The sequence below is a fragment of the Microtus pennsylvanicus genome, chromosome 3, assembly GCF_037038515.1.
Source record: "Microtus pennsylvanicus isolate mMicPen1 chromosome 3, mMicPen1.hap1, whole genome shotgun sequence".
In the NCBI taxonomy this organism is placed as follows: domain Eukaryota; kingdom Metazoa; phylum Chordata; class Mammalia; order Rodentia; family Cricetidae; genus Microtus; species Microtus pennsylvanicus.
In genome coordinates this window covers 7,205,411-7,229,661 of record NC_134581.1, presented here as the reverse complement: position 1 = coordinate 7,229,661, position 24,251 = coordinate 7,205,411, and the positions used below count along the sequence as shown (strand labels likewise).

At 45.1% G+C, this 24,251-nt stretch overlaps 1 protein-coding gene across 8 annotated transcripts in view; it reads right to left on the bottom strand.

Moving 5' to 3' along the window:
* Nucleotides 1–24,251, bottom strand: part of Rbms3 (RNA binding motif single stranded interacting protein 3) — a 1,334,377-nt gene that overhangs the window by 695,605 nt on the left and 614,521 nt on the right. For 2 of the 8 annotated variants that reach the window (XM_075964224.1, XM_075964225.1), the window contains exon 1: nucleotides 12,905–13,674. The exons of 5 other annotated variants lie outside the window; for them this stretch is intronic. In XM_075964224.1, coding sequence (XP_075820339.1) covers nucleotides 12,905–12,979 — 75 coding nt within the window. In that variant the 5' untranslated portion in view covers nucleotides 12,980–13,674. Of the gene's footprint in view, nucleotides 1–12,904; nucleotides 13,676–24,251 lie in introns of those variants that run through there. One more of the 8 variants, XM_075964226.1, reaches the window with a different exon arrangement.

Here is a 24,251-nt window from a genome sequence, read left to right as displayed (position 1 = left end):
GAGAGTCTGCCTGGGGTAGAAAATTCAAAAGAAGTCCAACTCTGTTGTGGGATATTTGTACACTGGAGCTGTATTGCTGTGATTGGTGTAATAAAAAAGTGAACAGCCAATAGAGAGGCAGGGAGTGGAGACAGGAACTGTGGGCACAGAAAGAACTCTGGAGAGAAAAGTGTCACCAGCCAGATGCAGAGGAAGCAGGACATGCGGGAGGAGAGGCCACAAGCCACAGGGCAGGATGGAGATTTATAGAAATGGGTCAATTCAAGTTGTAAGAACTAGTTAGGAACGAACCTAAGCTATAGGTTGAGCTTTCATAAATAATAAGGCTCTGTGTCATTATTTGAGAGCTGGCTGACAGAGAAAGACTCATTACACAACTCAAAGTTACATTTTGATTTAGCTTAATGTTTTCATATAATCCTCTATTGCTCTTGGTCATTGCTTTCATATATTCTAAGTGAGGAGGGTCTTTAATTCTCTAGAACAATCTCATTTGAAAGCAGGCCGTGTGGTTTAATTTTTATTCTTATGTTTAGTGTGTAAGCACGCATGCCTGTGTGTGCATCTGTGTCTATGCATCTGCCACACATGCATATAGAAGGGAAGAGAGAACTCTCAGGTGTTCAGTCTCTGGTACTACCATGTAGTTTCCAGGGATTTAACTTAGGTCAGGCTTAGTGGTACGTGCCTTTACCCAGGGCAGCATCTCACCAGACTCAAGACTCAGCACTTTGGGCGTGCACTTAAATCCTCTTAGTTGCTTAATTTATCATATAGCTATTTTATATTTTACAGAATTCTATAAATTCTTCAAAATTCTACAAAACTATTATTGTTGGGGTAGGTGTGTGGCACAGATAAGACATACAAAACAAGATGGTTTAATTCATGCTGAAAAACCATCAGTAGAACCCAAGTCTGCATCTGGCGTTACCATAGACCCTACAGAGACATTCAAGTACCACAGCCTGTGATCTGAGCTCGGAGATTGTTCTCAGGCTATCCAGGATATAAGCCTGAGCATCTCTCTACCGTATATGTATCAAGACACAAAGAGCTAAATCGTGTTCAAAAAAGCAGAGACACATTTTCCACTGAGCACCAAAAAACAGTCAGAAAATGTCAAACACCAGTTTCACTCTACTTTGAGGAAAAGTTAGAAAAGCACAGAAACGATAAAAAAAATGACAATACAGGAAGGAACCAAAAGCTCAAAGACAAAATAAAGGAAGATTGTTCATAACAAAAGCCAGAAAATCAAAGAAGACAAATCCATCTCAAAACCTTGATTATTGGAGGAAGGAAGGAAAGGAAGAATGGATGGAAGGGATAGAGACTAAAACAGAATCAAAAGAATTATGCAAGAAGAGCGATCCAGGCAAGTCAATGCAATATACAGAATAAGACTGAAAAAGTAAGATCCTGAGTGACAACCAGCCTGAGATAAAGGTTGGAGAGGTGTGTACAGCATCTGGGACAGAAAGGAAAGCGTGGATCAGTAACACCAATTGCCAGCCTTTCTTGACCACATTGAGACCTGGTGATGGAGACATTGAGATGGTGACCTCGTTGGGCTCCACCCCTCTAAGATATTCTTGTGCTAAGAATGCAGCAGGCACCATCACACATGGATTCTCTATTGTCTTGATTATTGGGCCCAGGACACATTAGCGGTTTTCAATTATCACTCCTGTACGGCTCACAGTTTCCACTTGTAACCTTGGTGCCACTACAGGTCTGCAGCCTTTTAACTGACACCGTGGTTTTGTTCTCCAAAGCAGATCTGTTCCATAAATGACAACAGTGTTCCTTACAATTACACTCCAGGGCACATATAGATTTATATGACTAATTCACACACAGAACTGCCAGGAGATCTATTTAAAAAATGATTCTGGAAAACATTCTTTTATCCCAGGAAGACTTTCAGAGAGGTCCCCCTTGTGTACTGATGATGGGCCAGTCAAAACAAGAATGAGTGACAAAAGTCTGGAGCGATGGCTCAAAGGCAGAGTGCTTGTCACATAAACATGAAGATCTGAGTTCTGTCTCCAGAACACGGACAAAGGAAATGAGTGTTTATGATACCAGTGCTGGGGATATGGAGTCAGTTGGCTCCCTGGGGCTCCCTGGCCAGCCAGCCTGGCCCACTTGGTAAAGGCCAGGACCAGTGAAAGTCTCTGTCACAACCAAAACAATATGGATGGCACCTGAGCACTAAGATTTGATATTGCCCTCTGCTCTCTCTCTCTCTCTCTCTCTCTCTCTCTCTCTCTCTCTCTCTCTCTCTCTCTCTCTTTCTCTCTCTCTCTCTCTCTCTCTCTCTCTCTGTCTCTCTCTCTTTCACACGCACACACACACACACACACACACACACACACACACGAGAATGACATTGCCAAACTTTGCAGCACACTGCAAACCAAACCAGGTAGTCAACTGTCCACACCGGCATTTATTGCTTTCCCCACAAGACACCAAAAGCCTCAGCCCTGTGACTCCTCCACATATTTCAGTTTTTGCCCAAAGATGGCCCTCGTACTCATAAATGCCCTCCCCCTGCCAAGAAGCTCTCCTCGGTTGCTTTTAGAAAGGAAAGCACCCATCGACTCCCAGAAAAGTTAAAGCAGATGAAGACCTGATTCTCTTCCCCTTCCAACTTTCTAGGTTCCTTTTGTTTGGTTGATCATGAGTCACCCACTAAGGAGAAGGTATTGAATGCCCTCACTCTTATTATGATTGGCAGCCACATGACAAAGTGCTCTGAAGATCACTGCCCTCCACAGGACAAATACATATTACAAAATCATTAGGGGTTAACTAGAATGAATCGATAAAGAGGATTCTGAAAAGATGCTACCAAGAGTAACAGAGAGGGGCGTGCAGATTCCAAACTCTTGTGACATACTACAGTGTGTCTCAAAACATAAAAACACGCGATTCTTGTGACAGAAAGTAAAAAGAAAAAAATCAGTCCCTGTCATTTTGGTATCAGCTACTTCTGTTCACACTTCTGTGCACCATGCATGGGCTGCAGGGGACAGATCTATGAGTTCCTGGGAATGCCTTGCCCATCTCCATTTCTGTCATCATTAGCCACAAAGAAAGCAAGAGACACCAAAAGATGCCTGTAACTCTTTTAGGAGTGTGTGCTTGCATTTTAGGTATGGATGAAATTTTATAATGTGATTTGTGGACCTACAGATGAAGCTCTGTGTGTAGCTAAAGGTCCTGTTTTTAAAGGAGCAGGTGAACCCCTATAAGAGAGTTCAGTGGGCAAATGCACTTGCCCCTCAAGACTGTGCTGGGAAGCTGCAGGGGAAGGAGAGAACCCATTCTGGAAAGTTATACTCTGACATCTGGCACAGTATCCCACCACCACCACCACTGCCACCAAACATACACAAATAAAGCATATACAAGTTAGATTTTTTTTTTTAATTTAAAGACCAACCAGGGTAGTTAGGTCACTGTTTGAAGTAAAATGTCCCCATTGGCTTAAGTGCTTGAACACTTGGTCCCCAGCTGGTGACATTTACGGAACCTTTGAGAGGTGGAGCCTCCAGAAGTGGATCGCTGAGCCCATGAGCCTTAAAGATTTTTGGTCAGGTTCTACTTCCTGAACCTTTAAAATGGGGACTGCCAGAAGTTGTCTAAGGGATTTTTAGGTTCATCCCTACCACTAACAAAGTGTGGAGTGACAGAGAAAGACAACACCAGGCTGTGGAGACAGGGAAAATAACAGCTTCATCCCTTTGGGAGGGGGGCAGCCACAGGCTTGGGTATTCTATAGGATCTTGGGGGCTTCCTCTTTCCCCTATTGATCCTGTCTAGAGGCTCACTCCCAAGTCTTCCATGAAGTGTCTTCCAGGAACAAGAGCCCATCGTCATGGGGAGCCTGCTTTTGCTTCCTTAGTCTACCAAGAGCTCTGTAATTCCCTTTGCCCTCTCTCTTTCCTGCTTCTTTCTTAGTCCTGACTGTGACATGACCCAGTCCTCTTAGGATTCATGGAAACTGTTGGAACAGAAGTGACTAGCAGTTCTGGTACACGAAAAAACACAGCAAACTCTATTTTGAGAAGAGGAATCTAGAAAAGTCACCCAACAGCAAGAGCAACATGGCATTAATTTGCCTCCCAGTTGTACCCCAGACTGGAAGAGACCCCATTTCACTCAGATCTGCTTCTGGCAGACAACTCCACCAAGCACACAATGAGTTTGGTGAACCTGACACTAAGACCTGAACCTTCCAGCTGTGTCTCACTGCCAGAGGTGAACCCAATGTGTCCATCTTCAAGATCAGTCCGCCAAAGACTGTCGGTGACATTTTCTGATATGCTGGGCCTTTTCACCACATGTGTCCCCTATAGATACCTCTTGAAAACCACAAGGCCACAATAAATGGGAACTAGGGCCACCCATAAAAATACCATGTGACAGAGAAAACTCATAAACTCTTCTCATTCCATTTAGTCTGAAAATCTTATGGCCTCAAAACAATTTGCAGGTTAACTTTTATTTTTTTTAACTTTGCAAAAATACTGTATTCAAGTGGGGGCAGTATTCAAATTCACAAGAAAGCATTAAAAAGGTGGCTTTGCGTGAGCTCAAATGTTTCCAAGTAAACGTACTAAAACCTCTTCCAATGTTGAAATAATACTATTAGAATGTTCTTCCCAGAATCCCATACTTTATATTTAAAATGCAATATTCTAAAGCTAAGAGGGAAGCAGGCCATGTCTTAATTCTAACGGTGAAAGGAAGGTTAGTTCTAACAGGTGAAGAGATTTGGATGTGGACTGAAGCAAAGGCCTTCCCCCAACAGCTTTCTCCCTTCCTCTGGCTCCGAGTGTAAATATGCAATCATAAAAAGAAAAATAATAATTCATGTGCTAAATCGCATAAAAACAACACATGGCTGCCAAAGATTAAATGGCAAATTATTTAAAATGGGTCATTATATAATATTTCATCTCATTAATTCAGCTTAGTAGGGTTTGGAAGAAAGAAGAATGGTCTCCAACAAGAAAAAAAAGCAAGACTCAACAGTCTCCAAAGAGGATTCTCAAGTGTTAACCGTTGAGTTGATACGTCTTGAGGTGTCACTGTTTCCCCCCATAATATCACGTTCTAAGTAACTATAGTATTTTGTCTTCATTTCCAAGGTTCCTTCCCATTCTTAGGCTCAGGAATTTGCACATTTTGCAAAGCCCATTCAAAATATAATTCCATCTATCAATGGTGGTTTCTGCATTCACATTAACTCCCACATCGATTCACAAAATAAAGAGAATTTAGTATTTTCACACAGCAGTCTGGCCTTGTGCATACCCATGTGTGCCTCCACCACCTATGGAGAGGAAGCTATGGGGACAGGAGGCATCACACTCACTGCTGAAGCTTGGATAAGCACCAAACGAATCCACTCAGACAACTTCACCACCACAGGAAAACCTGCTGTAGGAACGACTAAATGACGCCTGTCATTTTGTCCCTTCCCTCTCTACTCACTCCCGAGGGATGGATGTATTCCTCTCAGTGTACGGGATTCAGATGAGAAGGATGCAGCGACAGTTACCAAACCCGCAGAGTCCGCAAAGCAGCATTTAACTGCTTTATAGAAAGCATCAAAGTACCAAGCAAAAACTCATGAAAAGCACCAAATACAGGTCACCTTCCAATGCCACAGAACAGCAAAGACCAAAGAAGACCCAGCTGTCTCCAAAGAGGATCTCCAAATGTTGTATCAGGCAGGGGTCAGAGTGAATGAAACTGATGAACAAGCCACGGCCCCAGAAAACAGAGCAGAGAATGACCCAATGAGAAACAGGAGCTGCATGTCTTCTTCATATTCGCTGTCTCGAGGAGAATGCCATATCAAACTGAAAATCTACAGTCATATATCTGACCCCAAATAGTATGTATTTAATGAGTAACAAACATGATGGAAAATAAGGGAAAAAATTCAGTGTGTACAAATTCTCTACCAATGTCAACTTGAAAGCAAACCTAAAAGGAAACATAAGCCAGCTCACCAGTGCCCACACGTCTTATTTTCCTTCTAGTTTTGATGTCTAAAATCTGAAATCTGAAACTAAGTAGCCAATTCTATAGACATTTTCAAGGCCCTGAAAACAATCACTAACTAACAATACATCTAACTTTTACCTATTATAGTTTATGGTGTATTAAATAGTATATATTATAGGTAAGTTTATTTTTATCATTACTATTCATGTGTGTGGGCATGCCCTTGTGTATGTGTTTTGTGTGTGTATTTCATGTATGAGACTTCAGGGCTGTGACCATGGACGTCAGGAGACCATCTTGGCTCCCCCTTCTCACGTCCCACCTCTCTTGAGACTGGCCTCTCTTTGCCACAGCATTGGTTAGACTAGCAAGCTTCTGGAGAATCTCTTGTCTCCACCTCTCACCTTCCCCCGAACCCCTTAGGAACACTGGGTTCACAGACACTTGGTCCCGACTCCCACCTTTCCGTGGGTTCTGGGATTTGAACATGGATCATCAGGTTTGGACAGCAAGTGTCTTGCCCACTGAGCCATCTCCCCAGCCTCCCTGTTAGTGTTATTTATTCTATAGGGCTACAATCTCTAATGACTAACTTTACCTCCCAAAGACTATAGAGAACCCATAGAAGCAGACTCGTCTTTACAACACCAGTACTAGAGAAACAGGGGCCTGTGTGTCGTTTTCTAATTTTTAGCATCATCAATGGGAATGTCACAGTCTACAAAGCCATCTATTGTTATTTCCCATTATCTTTCAAAGCAAACACAGTTTCCCATCTCTAAATTGTTGAACATTACGATAGGCCAATGTTTTCTTTAGAGGTAAATCCCATGAAGGTTTTCTGATAAGATTTCCAAAGATTAAAGTAGACAAGAAAAATGTAAGCAGAAAGATATGTAAAGATTATTTATAATATCGAGAAAGAACGTGAAGTTCGCCTTTGCTTTTGAATTTGTGTTTTGAGAGTCATTCTTAGCTTTCCTTTTACATAGCTGTCAGCCCCATTAAATAGGTTTGTGTCTTCCAATTAAATGTCCCTCACTACAGCATACACATGCATATTTTTTTAAACAATTGTTAGCAACCATCTGTTTTCACTTCCAGAAAATATATATTTTTAAAGCACAGCCAAAACAGTTCAATGTTTTCCCACTACTACAAAAATAGTAACACACATCGTGAAGACACGTCCCTGCCCGTGGACATCGTCCCTGTGGCTCTCCCCTCTGCCCCATCTGCGTTCCTGCTTGCAGCAGCTATAGCATAAAAACGTCTCTTCTCACATGCTTTGGATATTACACTAGTTAATCACATACAGCTGTGGTGTGAGACTGTTACAAAACAATTTCAGCGTGGTACTTGGAGCCAATTGTGGACAAACATCCACCATTGACTCTGAATAAAAAGTTTGACACTAAAAAAAAAAAAAATGTTTCTTTTCAAAGGAAAGACCGATGTTTTCCAGATCTGGCAGGGACATCATCGTGGGTGAACCTTTGTCTCCTTCTCTGACAAAAGACTGGTAATACCAAGAGCGATTTGTGAAAAATCACATTAGTGCAAAGATGAAGCCTCCAAGAGTCCCTGAAGCCAGAAAGACCCTGGATGAACCTGCGACCCCTTTTCCTCTTTTGTGTCTCTCTCTGCAAAGTGTCCCTGTCCCCAGCTCCCAAACAGCTTATTCGCTTGTCTGAAAAAATTTCCTATTGTATAATTCTGTAATTTCTTCCATAAATGGGGAGAAAATGAAAGGAAACTGCTCCAGAAAGGACTGTGAAAGAAATATAGATGCTGCTCACTTTAAGTTCTGAATCTAGAGAAAAAAATAAGAACTTTCTGGACAATTTGGGGAGACATTTTCAGGGGATTAGAGCACATTCTAGAAAAGACAGCAAAACCTGCAGCAGGCTGCACACACCCCCACTGAGTCTACGGACCTGCAGCAGCGAGAACCGAAGGGAGCAGCAATTCCTTCTAGCTGGAGTTTTTCCTCTTATTTAAAACAAATTAAAATTCTGTACACTTGAAAATCAGCCAAACAAGACTTATCATATCCTCATGTTCTCCTACAGGCAACCCTGGCCCAAGCAAAGGAAAATACTTGGAACTGTACCTATAATTGTGCAAATAATCCAAGGCTGCAAGTTTGTTTGTTGTTTTTGTTTTTGCTTTTTGGGTAGTTGTTGTTTTAAGAAAACAAGTTTTGCGCGTTTCAAGTTTTCAAAGGAAACCAGAACTTGGGAGTTTTCGGACAGTTTTCAAACAACTGGCAGGTTCCCAAGTCCAGTTATCAGTGCAAAGCCCAGGCAGGAAGTTCTACGAAATCCCAGCCTCCCTCCCTCCTGCAGGATTGCCTTCCTCTGCCTGCCTGACAACTGGGTGAGCCGTGATTTTGCTTTTGAAGGATCCGGATGTCCACAGTTTTTAAAATGCTCTATCCTCCATAAGCTCCCTTTTCTTTGTCCGCTCCTCATCCCTCGTGTTCTCAAGCATATGATCTCTCTATGACCAACAGCACCCCAGCTAGACTCTTAGCGGGAGGCTTCAGGCTGGGCTGCAAACCGTGGTGGTTCAAGCTAAATTCAGGGCACAGTGGGTGAGACTCGGCCCTCATACCTGATCCTGCTTCAATAAGGCTCAGGATGTCATCTGAATGGCACTAGCTAGAGGAACCCAGGAAGGACCTCTTAGTTTGAACCCCTCGTCAAGAGTTTTACTGACCAGAGAGGGGGACACTGTTCTGATTGCTGGGCTGGTAGAGGAAGTCTGTGAACCAGGAAGGTTATGTAAAAGCAAGAATGGAGACACCTGCTGGGGCCTCTTTCTAAAGTTTAAAAAACATGACTAAAGTTTTCCAAATATCTGGTAAGAGAGAAATATCCATTTCTCAACCACGATATCCAGGAATACCAAGCCACCGAGCAGTAAGCGTGCTGCCCTTCCCTGGCTTTTTCCTTTCAACTACTTTGTTGTCTGTCTGATGCTTTATTGCTGTTTTTCAAGAAATGGTCCTACTCAAAGTGCCTGAAATTCGAGGCAAAATATACCTGGAGTCTCAGAACCCAACACCAACAAGGGGATTTTCTGAAAAATGTGGGGTTGCAAGAGTCAAATGCCATTTTGTATTTCGCCAGTAAGAAGATGCACACTTTTCAGCCTTCTTTGCTCTAGAACTGTGGACGGGCTTTCTACCCTTCTAAGCAGCAGATTGCTTTGAGAAACTTTAAAAATCAAGCCACAAGCCACATCACTTGCTTCAGTATTGTAACATGTCACTAAGTTTCTTCATTATGCCATGACAAAAAGCAATGCTCCTCCTTGAGACCGTCTTCTGTAGCGAGGAGAAAAAGCATCAGTCCAACAGAGACCGAGCATCTGAAGACGTGAGCACAGCACAGCACAGCACTGCACAGCACAGCACTGCACAGCCCAGCACAGCACAGGACTGCATAGCACAGCACAGCACAGGACTGCATAGCACAGCACAGCACTGCACAGCACAGCACAGCACTGCACAGCCCAGCACAGCACAGCACAGCACTGCACAGCACAGCACTGCACAGCCCAGCACAGCACACCACTGCATAGCACTGCACTGCATAGCACTGCACAGCCCAGCACTGCACAGCCCAGCACTGCACAGCACAGCACAGGACTGCATAGCACAGCACAGCACTGCACAGCACAGCACTGCCACAAAGCACAGCCCAGCGTTCATGTCATTTAAATACGCACCACTCTGTGCACATCTGGCTGCTGAATAGTTACTATCTACTACCATTTAGGCTACGTGCACATTTTGTCTCATATAAAGCATTTTAAGCCTCTAGAAAATAATTCTGGGAGATAAGAAACAGAAATAGTCTAATTCTATATTTTGTTTTATTAAAGCAAAGAAAAAAGTTAAGTTCTTACATAACGAGAAAGGAGGAGAAAGTGGACCTACCTCTTCCAGCGCTACAATATACATTTGAGGGAACAGAAGACTGGGCTTTAATCTTCAGAATGTGAACCTCATTCTGTTTTCTCATGAGAAATTAAAAGTTGTGCCTAGCATTTCACTATCTAAGTACAAAGCAAGAGCCTGGATTGTTTTTGTTTGTCTTCCATTTTCTGAAAATTATACTAAACAGTGGTTTGGGTTCTTTAAGAATCCCCACAAGGATTCTCCCCCTACACACACACACACACACACACACACACACACACACAGAGAGAGAGAGAGAGAGAGAGAGAGAGAGAGAGAGAGAGAGAGAGAGAGAGAGCCTTCTTGTATATCAGGAAGGAACACCGCTTGATTTTCAGCCGTCTTTTAAGGCCTGATACCCCTGGAAGTGATTTTGATCAACCATAGGATTCTGTATCTATGAACATTGTCTCCGTTGGTGGCAACGAGAAACCTCAGTTGCAGTTAGACAGCTGGAGAAGTGGATTTTCGTGGAGTCCATCTAGGCCCAAAACATAAACATAAACAGAACGCCCTTCCCTTAACTGATTACGAATTCTACTCGGAGATAGGTATGTGTGAAAAGGGCAAAGGTTATGCGGAAGCTGAGCTCATTGCCCTCCACACTCCTGACAGTGCTTCCTCGGATTGGATGAACTCTGTCAGAAAGTCTCCACGTGCTCAAATAGAACCGCACGCTGGCAGTTCCTCTGAATCTAACCTTTCACATCTCCAGCTTCCTAGGATGTCATTAACGTCTGTCATTCCACAGGCACTAGAACAGTACGTGACAACCGCACCGCCATGCTGAAGTTGGACAACATAACAGTCAATATGATCACCCCAACAGCCGAAGTCGCTGACCTGACAATCCCTCCTGGCCCTGATCTGATTACCTAAATCTCAGTTTGGGATGCCTAATGGAGCTAACTTCTTAAAAATGTTCCAGATGCCCATGGCTTGGGCTGATTGGAGAGTAATAAGAGTTTAGTTCACAGGGCACTAAAGCCACACAGGATCCCAAAAAGACTTAAAAACCTCTAAGTTTTTCTCCAGGCTCCTTTCTTCCCCGTTCTCTCTCTCTCTCTCTCTCTCTCTCTCTCTCTCTCTCTCTCTCTCTCTCTCTCTCTCTCTCCCTCCCTCCCTCCCTCCCTCCCTCCCTCCCTCCCTTTCTCCCTCCCTCCCTCTATCTCCTAGGGTGGCTCACTTGGCAGCCTGAATCTTTAACTCTACACATTATTCCTTACTTCCTAACCTAGTCATAGGTTAGAGGCAATCTAGGAAAAAAACAAAACAAAACAAAAACCCCAACTCTTCCACTCACTTCAGTCAAAAACTTTCTCTTGTGGTTGCACACAGCATTGGAAGTCAGAACCAGCACAAAGCACGATTTGGGAAACATTTGGAAAAATTTAGCCCGATGAGTAAAAGGTTTGGAATGCTTGACATTTTTCAGGCAACCCCTGGGCTTATTGTTTTTGCTTCTTTGGGGGAGAAAAACACCTGCAAATATTTTCTTTTTTTAAACTTGCCCAAACCATTTCTTTAAGGAAAGTAGCAGGGCAGCATTCTCTCCCCAGTTCCCCAAAGAGTTAATACTCAGGACACCAGGAAGGAGGGCTGGTCTAGTTAAGCAGCAGTGGCAGCCCAAACTAAGTGGACACAAAGGCAAAAAAGCAACGTGAGTCGACCTTGGAGGAGCAAAAGCTTAGAGCAATCGAAAAAGGAAAAAAAAAATGGAAAAAGAAACGTCAGCCTTGAAGATGTACTCCTGAGAGACTGTTGTCCAGTTTGGTTCTCAAATGGGCATTGTCTGATGAGACCGAATAAATGGGCGATAGCCATAGCATGAATTACCAAGCCCTGGTGGTCATGCCAACAAACCCAGTGACAGCACACATCGCTCAGACATGCCTTGCTCACTCTTGCATGTGTACTTACTAAGAAGACGGTGGGGGTTAGTTAATGCAATACGAAATCAGACTGTCCATGTACTTCAGGTGAGTATAGCACAAACATTTTACCCCCCTTTTCAAGTCCAATCGAATTGACAAATTGGAGAATTGATTTCTCACCTAACAGTCTTTCATGCGTTAACTGAAGGGTAAGAGTTCAGCGTTGGCACTGCCCTCTGCTCAGTTTTGTGGGCTTGCCTCTGGGCCCCTAACAATCACTTAAGCACATGCTCGGACAAAGCCCAAAGTCTTTAACCAATTCAAGTTCAATTATTATCAGTTACATCCCATGCCTTTTTCAAGACTCCGATGGCAGCTAAAGGGATAGGGGTAGGGTGGGGGTAGGGGGCCAGTCTAAAAGTATAGACCCTGTATCCTAAGCTTCTACATCTTTTAGCCCATAGCATCTCAATCATCCCTCACATAAAATAAAGACAGCCAAAGCAAAAAATATACTCAGCAAACTCTGAGGGACTTTGGTGGGTACCCTGGAACCTCCCCAGGCCCTTCTTCATGCTGTGCTAGGCCATGAAAAGTTTAAGTGCCCCCCCGGAGTGTTTTCTGTAAGGAAGGGGGACAAGGGGAGACACCTAAATCTTTGAGATTCGCACACAAAGAACAGCTTACTAGAAAAGCTCCCGAAATCGTATTTGTGTCCCTGAGAATGTCTGCTGGAACCTCTTTTCTAAAAATCCCAGCTCACCTGCAAAAGACTTTCCCGGCTGACTAGCATTTCTGCTGCTAAATAACAAAAGAACACTCCATTGAAAGTACCCTGTCTTTAAAGGGAAAGCCACACTCCGGTTCCCTCTCCCTTCTTCCTCTGGCTTGTTAACTCCATTCCTACTGTTAGTAATTTGAAAGCGGTCAGCAGAGGGGATGGGGGCGAGGGTGAGGGAAGGGTCCACTTGCTGTGCCCCCGAGGAGCACCAGACACCACGCTGCCTTCAGAAGCTCGCGGGTCCAGCCATACCTTGGTTTGGAGGTACTGGGGACAGTAGTACGTGTACTGGGGGTACATTTGTGGCTGATCCAGGCGTTTGCCCATGTAGCTGGGATCTTTATCTCCGAGGCAGGAAACTGAATAACAGGGTATATGATGCCCCAGGCGAGCTTCTTCCTCTTAATCCACTGTTCCCGGCAGTCTGGGTGACTGATGAGGCTTCCAAGACTCCGCTGCTCACTAGTTCCAACACCGTAAGGAATTTAAAACAACTGGAAAACCAAGGCAAAGCAAAACAAAAGAACCAAAAGAAAAGAGAAAAAGAAGAAAAACCAGATGGGGGCTGAGGTTCGCAGAGAAACCCCCAGACAGCTTCCACAGTTCTTGGCTGCCTGCTTTCTTCCCGGCTGCCCGGTCCAGTCCGGAGGAAGCAGTTTGTTCTCTAACCAGCTTGTCTCTAGCGGTGTCAATCGCAGGCGCTTGTAAAGGCGAAGGAGGAGGGAAAAAAAAAAGAAAAAAAATCCTTTAGCACAACTCGGAACCCTTGCAGTACAGCTTTCGGTGTCTCGTGTCTCTTTCCCACCTTGGAAAAAGAAATTGTAATAAAAGGATAAAAGAAACAATGGGCAAAAAGGAAAAAGAAAAGAAAGGAAAAAAACTGGGGGGGGGGGACAAAAAGAAAAAGAAAAAAAATAAAGAAAAGAAAAAGAAACCCGTGCAGGCTTAGTTGCTGCTGTCTGGTTCCCAGAGTGACATGGTGTGTTCGGGCTGGCCTTGCCCCTCTCATTCACTTCCCCTCCTTCCAGCCAGTGGGTGGAACCGAGAGAGCCTCTCCAGGGAGCCGCGGACGCAGTCCAGAAGGCTGCAGTATTTCCTCCAAGAGGGAAAAAAAGAAGAAAAAAAAAGAAGAGAGAGAGAGAGAGAGAGAGAGAGAGAGAGAGAGAGAGAGAGAGAGAGAGAGAGAGAGAGAGAGAGAGAGAGAGAGAGATCTGGAATAGCAGAGTGAGTGGCGCCTGCAGCCGAGCCCCGGGTGGAACCGAACCCAAGCTGCCCTTGCAGTGCCTGGGTGGGGCACGGCCCAGCCCTCCCTGCCCTGCACCGACAGGGGCTCCCAAGCTCCCAAGCTGCCTTCTCCTTTTCAATCGCCAAGTTCCCAGAGGTGAGGCACAGTATTGTTGAACAAAAAAAAACCCTGCGGGGGGGGGCGGGGTCCATAGGGAGGAAGGCAAAAATTATATATATACATATATGTGTGTACATATACATTCTCAGACACACACACATGCCAGCCTTTCCAGTTAAGATGGGGAAAAGTGTGTTCAAGGCTTTTTCACAACCTCTTAACACACTGAAAGCCAGAGGAACCCAAGACCTAAAGATGAAACCAACATTTCGCCTTCTAGAGGACACTGAGGATGCTCAAGAGCGGAGAAAAAGTTGCCGTTCTTAGTTGGGTACTTCTGTGGGGAAGCCATGCCCCACCTCAGCAAGGGGGTGGGCTTAACTCTCAAAAGTGTTTTGTGACTTATCCATGTGCTAAAAAATAAAAATCAAAGCGATCCTTATGTTTATTCACTTATTAGAGAATAAAATCGTCCTCTCTCTCTTTTTTTCTCTCTCTCTGGATGATTTCGTGGGCTTTATAAATATTACAGAAAAAATGAACAAAAACTCGTAATTACTTGTCAGAGTCCCCCCCCCCCCCCCCGCTAGTAATAATATTCTGACACGTCTATCAGCTGCTACATTATAATACAGACTGTTTCAGAGAAGATATATTTCCTTAAAGGGTCTCTCTGCAAGGCGGCGGCGGGGCTAAAATTAGCTGTGCCAGCTGTGTTTTGCTGGCAGTGCTCACGCATGCCCGGAGCGTGGGCAGCCAGCCTCCGCGCGCCTCCCCATTCCACCAAGTCGGGGGAGCACTCCAGCCGTCCTTTCAGATAAAAGACGCCTAGTACAAAAGCAGTTTTCTCTCAGAGACCAATGGTCAAAATACAATCCCTTACGATGCTACCCCTGTGTAAGCAACAGCCTGGGCTCCGGGAAGCTGCGCTCTGAAATGTGTGTACCATCAGACAGAAAGATAAGGACACAGAAAAATTGGTGTTCTCTCTCTCTCTCTCTCTCTCTCTCTCTCTCTCTCTCTCTCTCTCTCTCTCTCTCTCTCTCCTTTCTCCCTCCCTCCCCTATTTTTTCTTTTCTTTTCTTTTTTAAGTCAAGCTCTTGGTTACCCCAAGCTGTACTTGAACTTGCTATGAAACAGAACAACTTTCAACTTCTGATCTTCCAGTTCCCGAGCCCTGAGGCATGGATCAGTGTACCAGGTTTGTGTGAGCACTGGCGCTTGAACCCAGGGCCCTGCGCATGCTAGGCAAGCACTCTACCAACCAAACAAGCTGTCTCCTGATGTCAAATGTTGGAAGAAAGGAATGCAAGTTGGGGTGCAGGCATAGGAAACCCGAGATCAATATAATGGAGAAAAATCAAGCCAGCTCCACCCACGTTTTAAAGCGGGGAGATTCTGGGCTCGGTTGTCCCATCCATAAAATGGTGAAAGATATTAGCTGAAGCTGGCATCAATCAAATTGGCACCAATTGCAATTTCTCATGGCCACACCTCCCTGCTCAATGAAGTCTAGAATCTAGAGAAGTTGTCAAGATGCTGTGGATCTCATCAGTCATTTATTCCTACTACGGGTTCTATTGTAAAGTCTTCTCTTCACCCTGACGGCCCTTCTCTGGGTCCCACTACACAGCGATTGTTGGTAACGTGATCCCTGAGTTCCCACCTGGTTATCTATCCTTGTCAGCTCTTCCTTCCATGGACATACCCCTGCAAGCAGCTTTCCCTAAACCCTCTCTCCCCAAGGTGCAATTTGTTCTCCCTGAGAGAGGGTTCACTGGCTGCATCCCTCCCGTGACCACGTAAACTCAGAGCAGCAGTCACATCCTACACAGCCCTGAGAACCAACGTGGAGTCAGACACAGAGGACGTGCCCTGGGCAGGCTTGAAGGAGAAAACATTTTAAATATGATAAACAATTTCCCTCAACGCGTGGCATGCTTTCGGAGTATTTCATTCTTTTAAAAACATTTGGAAATGATGCTTATGTATGGTGTCTGTGGATGGACGCGTGTGTAGAGGTCAGGACAGGACTTTTGAGAGTTCTCTGCCCTCTAATGTGTGAATCTCTTGGGCTGAGCTCAGATGTTCAGATGCAGTGGCAAGCACCCTTAACCACTGAGCCATCTTGTCAGCCTTATCCTTCACTCGCCATCCTTGGTCAGGCGTTGACATTGGCACAGACACAGGGGTCAAAACAAGGTTCTTTTTCCAGGACACAGATCCCAGTGGAGGAAGTAAGAAATGCATGAGTTCAGGAGACGAAAAGCAAGGAAACAGAGTCACTGGGATTCTACTCGAAAAGGCTCATTAAGAAAATGCTCCTCTGAAGGGAACCTTTAGGTCAAAGTCAGTCCTGGCATTTGGTGCCATTGGAGTATTTAGCGTTCAAAGCCCTGAGTGGCAGGCAGTCTACCTATAGTCCAGTTCTGTCTTCTTCCTCTACTGTCTTCATGTACCTCAACTTCTGCACTCATGAAATGTTGCTAGCCACTTTTTATAGTTTGTATGAGGGTCAGCTAAGATAATCACCTAGAGAATTTGGGATACCTTTAATGGGTCATATCTGCGCCATTATCTAATGGCTATATCTGGGGAAATTAAGCCAACAGAGGAAACAACCGATGTAGAAAACTTCCAACATCTCGAGACTGTGTTAGCGTCAGCCCTAAGGCTACCATGAAGCAGCAAAGACCCAACCATGAGGCGGGAGAGGGAATCTCCAGCTAAGTCACTGTAGGTTTGGTGTGATGGTCGAGGTCAGCACGACAGGGCCTAGAATGACACAGGAGCCGATGAACTTCCGGACGTGTCTGAGAAGGATTCTCAAAGCTAGGCTAATTGAGGTGTAAAGACCCAGCCTAATGTGGATGTCACCAGGACACTAGTTTCGTTGTTCCTGGACCGAATAGAAAGGAGAGGGTGAGCCATTCACCTCTCTCTCTCTGCTTCCTAGATAAGGACACAAAGTGACAGTCAGCCTCATTCTCCCCGCATGATGCCCTGCTGTGATGGGCTGGACCTCAAACCGTGAACTAAGCAAACCCTTTCTTTTCCAGTGGTGTCCCCGCACAGCTGTTGTGCTGCAAGGAGGAAAGTGAGAAAAATACTCACTGAGGACTCAGCCTGGACAGCTAAGCTGATAACGGCAAGCAAGGCAGTGGAAGTGCATCCAGACCTCCTGACCCGAGAGCCAGACATCTTCTGCATGAGGACAGTGTCATCCCCCAGGACCCACTGAGTTCTTTCAGACCCAAGACCGGGAAGAGCAGCACCAAGACCTCCTCCACCAGTTCTCATCAAGGAAATTGGTATTCTCCTATGAACTCCTGGCTCTGGAGATTTTCTGAAGGAAATATTGTCTTATTTACCAACAAAAGGCTAAATAAATAACTCCTCAGTCAAAGCAATAGCCTACTTCTATGTAAGGTTCTCAGCATGGGTCTAGGCTTTCAGCAATTTCTACACAAATTGCTACATTCGGAAACGCTATTCTGTTTCATTGGATTATTGTAATGTTCTGGGCATTGATGGTGATTAGCCTCAGGATCCTCATTGTGCATTTAAGGCTTTCCCTAAGTAATGAGAAGTGGGTTCCTAAGAGTTGTAAAATCCACGTCGTCACTTAGGCACACACACCTCTTAGTTGCAGTAGTAGGCGCAGCCATTCAGGAGGCAAGCTCTCCCTACCGGAAATAGTTTCATAGTGTTTCTGGTCTGCTGAAGTAGCAGGCACTTTCAAATGACAGCGAAGGCAGGAGGCACCTGGGTTGAGTCTCTCTCTTAATCAGGAGCCTGCTGTGCCCTGGCTCCTAATAAACAAAGAATCCCAAGATAACAAACAGCAGGAGAGGGCATGGGTGCTCCAGGTTTGTGAGCTGTTCAGCCTGGCAGGAGGGAGCCCCACTGAAGAGCTCTGCCTCCTAAAATGGCCTGGCTGCCGCAGCAGACACACCATATACATGTGGAATGGTAGAGCCCTGAGTGTCAGAGGAGTAAAGAAGACGCCCATGGTCTGTCTTCACCCTATACCTCGAAAGAAAACCTGGGTTCTCTCACGGAGCGACTTAACTGTTTTTCAGTTAGACAGACTGTAGTAGCTAAGTTTCATTGCCAACCTGAGACAGACTTTGGAGTCACAGACGAAACCCCTGGGTATGTCAGTAGCAGAGTTTCTCAATTAGGTTAATGGGACGGGGTCTAGGGATGAATTGAAGGGAGGTACAGCTAAGGACCAGCATTCATCTCCCCACCTCTGATTCCTGACTATGATGACAATGTGACCAGCTGCCTAGCAATCTTGTCGTAGCGCCGGCCCTCCATGGCGGGCGGTATTCTCAGGCATTCTCAAATCCTGATCTGAAACACTTTCCTCCCTTGAGTTGATTTTCTCAAGGATTTTGTCAAAGCTGCAAATACACAGACTTGACCAAAGGGGAAACACAGGAACAGCAGAGAAAAAAGTCAAGGCAAAGGAACTGCTGCTACTCTATCATTGAGAAGAACATTGATGATGTTGAGTTATTATTTTATTTACAAAGATTTGTTTATTTTATTTTATAGCTATCTGCTCCCTCACCCGTGTGTGGGGGGGGGATGTGTATGTCAGATGGGTGCAGTGCTCAAAGATGCCAGCAGAGGGCGTCAGATCCCCTGGAACTTGAGTTACAATCAGGTGGTTGTGAGCCACGGTGTAGGAGGTGGGAACTGCAAAAGTTCTGTCAGAGTAAGCAGTGCTGTTACCTGTTGAGCCATTTCCCCGCCAATGAACATTACTAATGGCAGCAAAGTTCTTACTAAATAATATAGGACACTGACCTAAATATTATCTACCTGGTCCTCAGATAACTCCATATCTGCCAAATTTCAGGCATTCATAAATGACTTTTTTCATATCTGAGAAACAAGTTGAAATACATCTGTTCCTACTTTTCCTGAGATGTACACTTTATCACGGTGTTGAGGAACATCCCCCAAAGCTCATGCCCACTTCGCTTCTGCTGTCCTTGTGCAATGCCTTCTCTTCTAGCCTATCTACATATTCCGCCATCACACCTAATGCACACCCAGATCTCCTTGCTGCTGTGGTTACCAAGGCTTGAACTTCCCTGCACCACTGAACGTAACACTGTCTGCTGAACAGCAATGGATGCTTATACAGGGAGACCAGTTACTTGCACATAAGCTTCCGGCTGCCAAAGTCTGCTGCTCGTTCCCTGGTGGAGCATTTACAGTGCTGATAGGAAGGACACATCCCGGAAGTCTGGAGACAGTGACTTTGGAAAGCTGCCTGGAATGGCCACTGACTGTTCCTAAACAAACTGCTAAGCAGGTGAGATGGCTCAGCTGGTAAGGGTGCTTGCTGCCAAACCTGGCGACCTGGGTTCAATCTCAAGAGCCACGTGGTAGAAAGAGAGAACCACATCCTACAAGCTGTAACTCCCACACACGCATCATGGCACGACCCTCCCCCCAGCAGACAAATGCGTAGAACACAATCTGAGTCGTGGCATACTATTGAAGACTGACAGCTGTTACCAAGGAATATTCCAGGCTACTGTAGTTAATACAGTACCTTTGCATGGTCACATGACTTGAGCACATCTTTTTCTATTGTTCTTTTGTAGACACTTATCCCTTTAATCCCTAAGCTCCATAGGCAGGCAATTCACCTACTTTATTCACTTTATATTACCAACCAGAATAGTTCATGAGATTTAATACACATGTTTATTAAGTGAAGGAACTAGAAAGGAGAGGAGGAGAAGTAGGAGGAAACGATGAAGCAGAGGAGAAGGAGGAAGCAGAGGGGGAAGAGGAGGAGGAAGAGGAAGAAGAAGGCAAAGACAACCACATACTTGGCCAGGTGGGAAACAGCTTTCTCAAATAAATGTCGGCATTTTTTTATTGAGTTTTCAGCTTCCGATTGCCAATAGCTAAACAGGTTTGGTCAATACAGCTAGATTTAATTTGGTTGGGTTGATTTTTAACTGAAGGGAGGGGGGAAGGCCAGACTGACAGACTTCAGACTGAAAGACTACTAGGTGAAATTACTGGGTAAAATACAGGCTCTCTGGTAAGTCAGTAAATAGATCACATATTCCTTTAAGCATAAGTATAGCCTCAATACTACACAGGATAGTCCTGCGAACTATTTGGACCATATTTAGAAAGATGACTCAGTACTTAGATTCTGATTCTTTGGGGTATTCTGTTTTTGTTTTCTCGACCTGGCAACTGTATTCCTAACCCACCCAGAGCCATGGGGTCAGGCCTTGCAGGTTTGGCAGAATGCATATTTCAGGACAAGTAGCAATGGTTAATATTTCCAATTACTTTTTTTTTTCGAGACAGGGTTTCTCTGTGGTTTTGGAGCCTGTCCTGGAACTAGCTCTGTAGACCAGGCTGGTCTCAAACTCACAGAGATCCGCCTGTTTCTGCCTCCCGAGTGCTGGGATTAAAGGCGTGCGCCACCACCGCCCGGCTCTAATTACTTTTATGCTTCAAATTGGCGCAACAAAATATGTCCCCAAGTTAATTTTCCCTAAAGATTTCCTAAGCCACACTATGCCCCTGACAATAAGTCTAAATAGTATTCCCAGTGGTGTGTGTTATTGTCTACCTTTAAGATGGTTGTTTCCTCTTAGCATAACGGGATTTCTGTTCTGTTTCTCATAAAATCTTAAACACAACCAAGTGCTATTCGAAACGGCTGCGTGAAGACCCCCATCCTTGACATTAGGAAGGTTCCTTTAAAGAACTAAAGAGATGCCTGACACACAGAATGGAGGGTGTAAGTTCAGTTTCTAGAGTGCATGTAACTAAAAGTCGTGCACAGAGAACCTGACTTGTAATTCTGGTGCTGGGGAGGCAGAGACAAGTGAAACCCTGGGGCTCCCCGGCAAGCCAGCTTAGCTTACTTCTCAAGTTCCAGAATAGTGAGACCCTATCTCCAAAAAACCAGCACCTGAGTAATGAACATACAGTTGTACTCTGCCTTCTACACACACATACACACACACACCAGGCACAAACACACACACACACACACACACACACACACCAGGCACCCCCCCACACACACCAGGCACAAACACACACACACACACACACACCAGGCACCCCCCCACACACACACACCAGGCACCCCCCCCCGACACACACACCAGGCACAAACACACACACACACACACACCAGGCACCCCCCCACACACACACACCAGGCACCCCCCCCACACACACACACCAGGCACAAACACACACACACACACACACACCAGGCACCCACACACACAGAGGAGCATGAAAAAAGCACACATAAGGAGGTCCCGTTAAGAGGCACCAAACCAAGGTACAAAAGAAGAGAGAGAAATGGCAGAGTTGTCACCTGTAAGGCATGCCTAAAGCAAATGCTAATTGTCAGAACTTGCCCAGCCACGGCCAGTCAGCATGAAGCTAAACCTTATGAGTACATCAGCACCTTCACAATTTCATGGCTCTTACGCCGAAGCCATGAAGCTTGTTGTCCTGAAAGTTGGCTTTGCACACTGATTTTTTCTAATCATTTAGATTGTCACTTATAACACTATCATCTGAAACCAACCTTAGAAAATAAAGCACATTCCTTCTCCATAAATAGTCTGAAAAGTGCGGGTCACAAATACGCATCATTTTCTAATTTGTCTTCATTTCCATCGGCCCACTTCTGGGGGAGAAAATAGGCGAATTGATTTGTGTTCTGATTGCAACAGAAAAAGAAAACCACAAAGCCCTGCCAAGGAAAACATGGCACTTCTGACAGCAGAGAAGAACCCCTTCTTGTCTTTGTCTTGCCTCCCTGGCTCACTCTTGTCTGTTCTTCACCCTGTGACCTCCACCCTGACCACCAGGGAAGGTATCTCAGTGTTAAAAAACCAAAACATAACAACAAACCTCCAGAAGAAACCACATAGCACCTCAACCCTAGGGACTGGTCGTGGTGAGATGGACTCTGGTTACTCTCAGCTTTTCTCACATACGAAGCACGGGAGTATTTAACCATTGCAGGCCACACTCTGATCTCCATAATGCCCAGTGATAGGATATACTCACTGCTAAACTAAGATAAGCCTGCTTTGTGGGGTCTCTGGGAGTGATCTGGCATCTCTAGGGCTCAGTAGGAGTAACCCCATCACACCTGGATGTGAGAACCCCAAAGAAATGATTCCCTTCATCTCTGCACTGGGAGAACCGGACTCCAATGGTTTTGCCCTCTAGAAACAGCATCCTCTTTTGCGGCGTGTGTGTGTGTGTGTGTGTGTGTGTGTGTGTGTGTGTGTGTGTGCATATGCATGTCCTTGTGCACTTGTGAAGTTCATCAGGTGTCCTAGCACTCTCCACCATATTTGAAACAATGTCTCTCAATGAAGCTGGGATTGGGCTGGCAGGCAGCAATCCCAGAAATCCCCCTGTCTCTTACTTCCCAGTGCTGGATTCATGGGAGCATCAATGCCTTACTTTCTCTGGGTGCCCTGGGGATCTGAACTCAGGTCCTCAGGCTTGTTCAGTGAGCGGCTCTTACTTACGCAGGAAACCATCTCCCTGGCTACATATAGTGCACTCTTGAGTGTCTCTGGGGATGGACATAGGTGAGGCTGATGCTCTGGGAAGGGCCTTGCAACCAGCTCATTGTTGGCAGCCTCTATTCCCATCATTCTCACCAGAGACCTCAGGATGCTGAACCCTTCTCTTATTTTACAGTCATAAGACATAATTATTGCTTTTTCCTTAAGGAACTTTATGACCAAAGGGAGGGAGAGAGAGAGAGAAAGAGAGACTGACTATTTACTGAGGCCCCTAAATGCTAAGAGCATAGACCAGTAGTGGTCACATAGAGATTTGTTGTTGATCTATAGAATCTTCAGTTTCAGCAATTTAACCCTGAAAAGCTTAGCCACTCTGAGGACAGTTATTTAGGATGAAGTGTAACTCAGCACCTATTTCATTCTCTACTACTACTTTCGGTCCTTTAGAAAAACAGCTTCCCCATAAAAACAAGTACAAGGCTGCCTGTTATATAGGGCTAGTAAAACTAGGAGGTAATTAGTTCAAACTACACCTCGAAACAACAGGAACGTGTTTTCCCCTAGTTTGTAGAGCTCTGGGTTAATTTAAACTAATCGTTTCTCTCTTCCCCCAGTGAGAGATAAACTTTAGTATTCAGAAAGTGCCAAGAAAGAAAGAAATGCAAAGAAGTGGAGAAATCTGATGAGTAAATACACGCTGATGCTCAGACTGGCCTTCAGGGATGGAGCTCAGAGGACACCACTTTGGATAGACTCTGCTTATCATGAAAGGACTCCTGGGAAGGTCTGGTAGTGGAGAAACTAGTGGGGAGCATAAACGTACCCATCTACTGTCAGAAATGGGTAAGGAGTGACATGGGGGGGGGGGGACAAGAGAGATAAAACTGAAGCAGTGGGTGGCTTGCTCTCCTTTGCCAGCCATGGCTGTATCCAGTATGCTGGTTGACTTTGCCTTATCCCTTCCAGCCTTGGTGACTAAGGTTCCCTGCCCTTGGCCTTTGTAGGCGGAGAGAATCCCAAGGTACCAAAACACATTTCTTTTTCTTTTAATGCCAAGTAAGATTCCTGAATAGCTTGTGACTTTCTACGTCTTGTGGGAAGGGTAGCTGAGAGGGTCTCAGGATTAGTCACATGACCTCTAACAACTTATCACAGGAAGTGTTCTAGAGCGTCCTTGCTGACTTTCCAGGAAAAGAGCTTGACACACAGGGGTATCACAGGAAGTTCTAGAGCATCCTTGCTGACTTTCTAGGGAGGAGGTCTGACACATGGGAACCCAGGGATATCCCTTCTCCTAAAGGCAGGACTTAGCCAAAGAGACATCTATCCCAGAGAACCCTCTCTCTTATTCTTCACATGGGCTCTAAACACTGGTATTTTCATCCAATAAAAAGAAAACTTATCAAAATGAATGGTTTGCCTGATGGCATCCCAGGTCCCTGTCTGATGCAGATGGGTGACTACTGCTCAGGCTTATTACCAATTAGCTCTTACAACTTCCATTAACCCATAATTCTTATCTGTGTTTAGCAATGTGTCTGTCAAAAGCATCCATAACCTTCAGTACAAGGGGCATGGGTAGGAGAGATGGGCAGATTCCTGGAGCTCACTGCCTAGACAGTCTAGCCATTTGGTGACCTTCAGTTTAATAGGAGACCCTGTCTCAAAAACAAATATAAAGATCAACTGA